Source organism: Fukomys damarensis, unplaced genomic scaffold, assembly GCF_012274545.1.
Source record: "Fukomys damarensis isolate Sample0158 unplaced genomic scaffold, DMR_v1.0_HiC HiC_scaffold_11, whole genome shotgun sequence".
Taxonomy (NCBI): Eukaryota; Metazoa; Chordata; class Mammalia; order Rodentia; family Bathyergidae; genus Fukomys; species Fukomys damarensis.
Window position 1 is genome coordinate 2,405,121 of NW_022900923.1, and position 6,636 is coordinate 2,411,756.

At 48.5% G+C, this 6,636-nt stretch overlaps 1 protein-coding gene across 7 annotated transcripts in view; it reads right to left on the minus strand.

Moving 5' to 3' along the window:
- Positions 1-6,636, minus strand: part of Mark1 (microtubule affinity regulating kinase 1) — a 104,674-nt gene that overhangs the window by 49,537 nt on the left and 48,501 nt on the right. Inside the window, exon 1 of one of the 7 annotated variants that reach the window (XM_019210434.2) lies at positions 6,357-6,392. The exons of the other annotated variants lie outside the window; for them this stretch is intronic. Within the exon in view, the coding sequence (XP_019065979.1) occupies positions 6,357-6,377 (21 nt within the window). The 5' untranslated portion in view covers positions 6,378-6,392. Of the gene's footprint in view, positions 1-6,356; positions 6,393-6,636 lie in introns of those variants that run through there. 7 annotated transcript variants of the gene reach the window in all.

The window sequence follows — 6,636 nt, forward strand, 5'->3', positions numbered from 1 at the left end:
ATATATATATATATAAAATCAAGGGAAAGTCAGCCCAGGACTAAGATTTCTGCTTTATAATCTTTTCTAGATGAGACCAAATGTTAAGTGAAATAAATCAGCCACACAAACGTAAATATCACGTGGTTTCTCTTATATGAGAAACCCAATTATAAATAAAGAGCAAAATAAGGACAGATAGTAGGACACAGGAAGACAGATCTTTCTCAAAGGGGAAAGGGATCAAGTGACAGAGGGAGGAGGAGGTGGGATGAAAGAAGGAATTAAAATATGTTATGCACATGCTGATAATCCCACACAAGGAGCGTAAAAGGCACTACAAACATGGACTAATAAAAATTAAAATAATCTTGCCAGGGATTTAGCTCAGTGGTTCCACTGCCTGCCTCGCAAGCACAAGGACCCGAATTCAATCCCCGGTATAAAAATAACAAGAAAAAAATAATTAAAATAATCTTTAACTGAAAAGGAACAGCCATATCCTAGTTATCTAGAAGGAAAACTAGCAAACATTATCCATCTCCTCGATTGTGCTGGGAGCTGTATTTCGAGCTTTGCATACTCGCCCTCTTTAATCTTCATAGCAGCTCCATCCAGGAGCACATGGCGGAGATCCTTGTGTTACCAAGGAGGAAGGCCCCAGAGCGCTTCTGGACCTGCTCATGCAGAGCCAGTACCTGGGGCGGGTCCTGTTCCCTATGGGTTTACATCTCCATGTCCTGTGCTGGGTAAAAAAGTCCAAACCAAACCCAAATGCCAACCTACTGGGCACAGTGTGGTGCTGCCCCCTGTGATGGGGGGGTGCAGCATGCAGCAGGGGGCCAGGGGACTGGGCAGCTGGGCACGGCCTGTCAAACATGAGCCCCGCCTGGAATTCAGGACATGCATGCAGAACACGCCTGAGCGCTGCACCTGATATGGATCAGGGAGCACCGAGTTCTTCTGGCTTGGGATCTTCACAAGATCGAGCGGAGCCCTGCACCTGATACCGATCTTCCAGCACGAGGTCAAGCAGGCTGTGGATGGAGCAGCTGAGATCTGCGGTCAGAGAGGGAGGTAACGAGGTGGCCCTTACACTCCAGGCTGCTGCTGTAAACCTTTGCTGCCCGGGACTATGACCAGGTCACCTGTGTCCAGCCTCTGAGGATAATGTGTGCCCAAGAAAGCCACTCCGGAGACAATCAAGGGGACAACAGCAACAAGCTGGCATTCATTGGTACCATTCTAAAAGCAGAGCTGCCCAGAGCTAGAATTTGAAAACGGTGGCCCTGTTTTCTAAAAGAGCAGGGCAGATTATCCCGGTGATACAAGCAAAAAGAAAGCATACTCAGTGTTTCATTTTGGTTGAAGCTGGTTCAGTGGATGACCTCTCTGGAATGTGTTTTTCAAGACAGAACGTAGCCAGAGGACTAAAGGTTTGGAGCAACTAAACCTTTATAAAAGTTCATAAAATTAAAGAAAAACATACAAGCAACAGGACCCACGGTCCCACAACTCTGCTCACTGCATTCAGGTCAAATGTGCTCGCCCAGATCAGGGCCCAACTTTAACTGCCTAACTCCAGCCTCCCCGAGACACATCAGATGTAATTCTTCTAGAAAGAACATGTTCTTGCAAGCACTGCCTCACTGGCGAGGCTGAGGTTCATTTCTTTGTCGTTTCATTGCCCACACCGGACAACGGAGGAGCAGGTGCCACCCTTCCACTGTGGCATCCGAGCCCTGCACACCGGCCCTGTCCCCGACAGCTCCAGTCCACAGCACGGCTTCTCAAAGGCAGCCGAGCTGCCTGCTGTGTCCTATCTGCTTTCAGCTTTTCTTTCATTCGTGCACATGTGCAGTGCATGAAGACCACCTTCCTCATGGGGAGTCGGTGCACCAACAGAACACACTTCAACTGGCTTTACTTCCACTCCTCCCGTCTCTTCCCTCTTGAGAAAGATTCACCTCCGTACTTCCTGTTGTCTGTCTTTTATTTTGCTCTTTATTTATACTGTGAGTTTCTCATATAAGAGAAACCATGCGCTATTCAGCTTGTGTGTCTGATTTATTTCACTGAACTAATGGTCTCAGGGTGCCTCCGTTTTCCTACAAATGGCTCGAGCTTTTCCTCCTTTATGGCAGAGTAATGCTCCATCGTGCACAACACCACAGTTTCTTCATCCCTTCACCTGTTGATGGACACAGGCTGCCTCCAAGAGGAAACCGGTGTGAGTGGTGCTGCTGCGAACACGTGTGGAGGAGCACGTGCTCCCCACCCCATCAGCATAACCTCGTGTGTGCCTGGCACTGTCCTGAATGGCAGGGGAATTCGAGAAAATGGCATGGGAAAAGCCCTGTCTTACGAGGTCCGTATTTCAGCGAGGGAGGCGGAGGGGAGCAGGATGATAAACTGTGAGCGGTGAAGGACGAAGTACCCACACAAGTCTGCGGTCAGCTGGGAGGGGAGCGTGGCCGGGGTGAGAAGGTCCTGGAGGGCCACCAAACGTGTCCCAGAGGGTGAGGCAGCCCACGGCTTGGCAAAGTGAGAAAGCTTCTGAAAGAGACACCAAAGGTGACATTGCCCGAAAGAGACACCAACCCATGAACGCAATCTTTCGCCAAGTGGCCCAGCCGTGATGGGACATGGCTCAGCGTCCCCTCTGACAGCGCCAGGACCCCAGCGACACAGAGCTGCATCCGTTCACTAACAACGACTCGGCTGGGGTGCGGCTGAGGGCAGAGCACTTTCCTACCATGCGTGAGGCAGAAACACAAGAAAGGCTCTAACACCAAAAGTAAATCGTGACATTTCTGGACAGGGCCTGATGGGTCTAATGCTCCTGGGAAACGAGACTGTGCACTGCTGGTCCCTGAAGTCACAAAGGCTGCACTGCCACTCCGAGGTACTCGGCCTGGCGCCACTTCTGCACGTCGGCTACGCTTGGGTCAGAGGCCATCTCTGGAGACTTAGAAACAACCACCAGATGTTCGTTTCCCAGTTATTTTCATAGAGGGTAGGGAAGCTCTGCTTCCAATCACAGACAAATTGCTCGTATCTGAGGAAAGCTGCCAGGGGCAGAATGTAAACTCTACACAAGGCACGAGAGACAATAACATGAAGGCCCCGAAGAGCCACAGAGAGCAGGAAAAACCTGGAGGAGGGTGAGGGTGTGAGAAGAAAAACGTCACCAGGTGACTCCATTCCTCATCCTGGGACAAACCCCAGTCCACCCCGCATGAGATAAATTCAATTCGGGAAGAAACCGACAGTGTAACTGGCTGGAGTCCAAGGATAGAGGTGAAGGCTAACAAAATGTCAGCAAAGGGAGAAAAATCTTGACGGAGACGAAGCCACTGAGAACTGTGAAAGTTCTGAATCAACTACAGGTCCTCGGCTGGGTCTAAACTCCATATGAGCATGAGCACCTCCAAGCAGTAGCCCGATGTCTAAGGGAGCCAAAGGGTGTTCCAGCTGCTCCATACCACTGGGAGTCTCAGGCTGAAACCTGAAGTAGTAAGTGCAACCCAAAAGTCCTTATCCAGTGAGAACAGTATTCAAATAAGGCAGACACTGGCTTGTTTAGATGAAGAAGAACGGAAAGAATCTGTTGCCAGTGGACATTCTCTGTGAGAAATAATAAGAAAGTGACCACACAGGTGAACTGAGTCTGAATAAAGGAACCGAGGGTTCAGGAGGGAGTGGGAGAGGGGCAACATAAAGGGCGCACATTCCCCAGTCTCTAACCTCTTTAAAAGACACATGACCATTGACAGCAAAACATAACACCCTATGGTGCACTTATGGACTGTAATTCAGTGTATGTGTAAACAAAAGTCTGAAGTCACAAGACTCAGTACTACCTCCAGGGAGACAGGAACAAGACAGGGAGGCAATGTGTAATCTCCAGGGCCCTGAAAAAATGCAAAGGTATAGGTAAGAAGCCAGGAGAGGAATTACAGTTGGACATTAGGAAAATGTTCAATTAACTCAAAAGCGGGCAAGAAAGGAAGTAGAGGAAAGATACCAGAGATAACAAGAAGACAAAAAGAAAATCAAAAGAGCAGAGTTTCAGGCATATAGCCAACCACTTCAGCAATTACACTGCATGTACACAGACTAAGGAATTCAAACCAGAGGTAAGTGGATTTTTAATAAAAGACCCACTGTCTGCTGGCTCTAAAAGATGCACTTTCAGTGTGAAGACAAGACAGGCTAAGCGTAAAGTGAGGGAAAAGGCATGCTATGCAGACGTGAGTGCAGGAGAGCTGGGCACACTGTGGACAGTAGCTAGTATGGGCTGCACCGCGCCGCAGACAGGAGCGCGGGTGAAAGGCACACGGCACAGTGGACGCAACGACTCTCACCAGCGCGGCCCTTCCCGCCTGCCCCATGTGGTATTCCCAGGTGAATCTGCACTGTACCTGGACAGTTGTGCCTGGGGTAGTGGCTTCTACGAGTGTGAGAAGAAGGTTTACTGAGAACGGGAGAGGTAGGACTCTCCCGCTTTGCCCCTACAGAGTCCGGTACTGCTTTTGCCTACTTAAAACCTTCCAATACACCTGCACCACCTTCTTTTTCTTTTCCTCCTGTGCTCTCCTCCTCTCAATGTAACACAATCAAATGTCCAGCTCCAAAGTACTGAGTTTACAGCTTATGACTTCTGCGTGCTCAGCCGCAGGCAGCCAAGCAGCATATTATGATGATTCCATCAAACATTCCCTCATCCCTTTCAGGGTGGCAAACCCACCACACAACAGAAACCACCAAATGTAATAGCCACATGAGAGGTGGCAGACACGCTCAGGCATGAAGAACCACAACAGCTAAGGTGTACACTGTTTCATCGACCCAGAAAGTTCTGTGCCTTTGCTGTCGCCGCAGCCTTTCACAGACCTGCTTCGTGTCATAATTTTGCCTTTCCTGGGACGAACCCACAGATGAAACCAAAGAGTGTGCTTTGTAATTGGCTTTTTACCTAGCAGGGGGACTGTAAGGCTCGTCCGTGTTTCCATGTGGAATTCAGTCTACTCCTTCATCCCACTGAGCAGGGCTCCCCTGCATGGAAGCGTCAGAATCCATCCATTCTACCAGCTCGGTTTTTCTTTCTGCTCCTCCACACCCCCAGACCAGTACTGTGGACTGAATCCGGAGCCCTAAAAATGCCAGGCATGGGCCCCATCACTGAGAAACAACCCTGACCCCGCCAGCTGTTTGCCATTACGAATAAAGCTTCCCTGAGCATTTCTGAGGACATACATTTTCATTTTTATATTTGTGTAAACAAACATACATTTTCACTTCTCTTGACTATAAAGGCATGGAATTGTTGATCATACGATAAATATATTTAATCTTTAAAATTTCCTCCTGAACAGAATAATGTTTTGCTTAGTTTTGTCTGTATTTACAGCCAGAGCTTCATCCCGTGACCTCCCTTTCCCTTATTCCTCTGCTGGGGCCCATGTGTTCTGACCAAATTCTGACCAAGGGGCTCTAAACATAACTGCTACATAACACTCCAGCAATCTTATTTAAGCTGACTCTCTTCCATTGTCTGTCTCTTTATCTTTTTGTTACTCACTTTTGGGAGATTCCTCTCTGAGGATTGTTTCCCAAAGCCTAGAAACAGTGTCTGACAAAAGAACGCAATAAAAATTCCCATTTGGGGTACCAAGGAAAAGGTTACCTTTGAAGTTCAAAACGCATACCAAAATGCAAGGGTCACCAAAGTACAGAAACTGATTATACAAATTCCAAATGAATAGAAGAAATGAAACACGAACAAGGAAAATCAACCAAGACAACGAAAGGCAGAAGAACTGCCGAGCAAGCTCAAGAATAGAAAAGGTATTTTAGATACACAGAAACCACAAAAATAACACGGCAGAAATAAACGCAAAAGATTACACTCCCATTTAAGAGTCATGTATTTCCAAATTAAATTTTAAAAATACAGCCAAGCGTCCTTTAAAAGTGATATCTAAGACCAGCAGTAAACATTAGGGAAAAATCCTACAGGAAAATAGATAAAAGACACGGCCAGAAGAAACTAGTGAGGCTCAAACCCTGAAACATCACAGCGGGCAGCATCTGCCGGGTCGAGCACACCCAGCGGCCACAGAGCCCGGCAGTCCAGCTTTCCCAAGGCACAGCGACGGGCACAAATTTGAAAATGTTCTAATCCTTCCTATCGGACATAAGGCTAAAAGGTGCGACAATATTCAACATTTCAGCGTAAGTTTTAGGAATATAACGTTTGCGCACGGCTAGCAGGAATGTTCATTCATAGCCATTTGTGAAGCGACTGCCGGTAAAAGTGAAAACGCACATCTCCCAGGACTCAGGGCCTTGGGGCTGGGCACAGGCACTCACACCGGGTAGTCACGCTGCACCATTCGTAGGTCAAAACGGGGTGATGAGTGGCAGCGATTCAGGCTCTCAGATTTGGAATCCAGACACTGGGAAATAACCTGAGGAAGAGGGCTTGGGGAGGGACAGACGGGGACGGGTCGGGAGGGACAGAGAGACAAGCAGAGCCAGAGACAGAATCCCAACGAGAACGGATCCGCGGGACCCCAGAAGGGCCTGACCGGAAACGGAGAAGACCCAGGGCCCAACCCCAGGAAGGAACGGCGCGGCCCGGACGTCCCACAG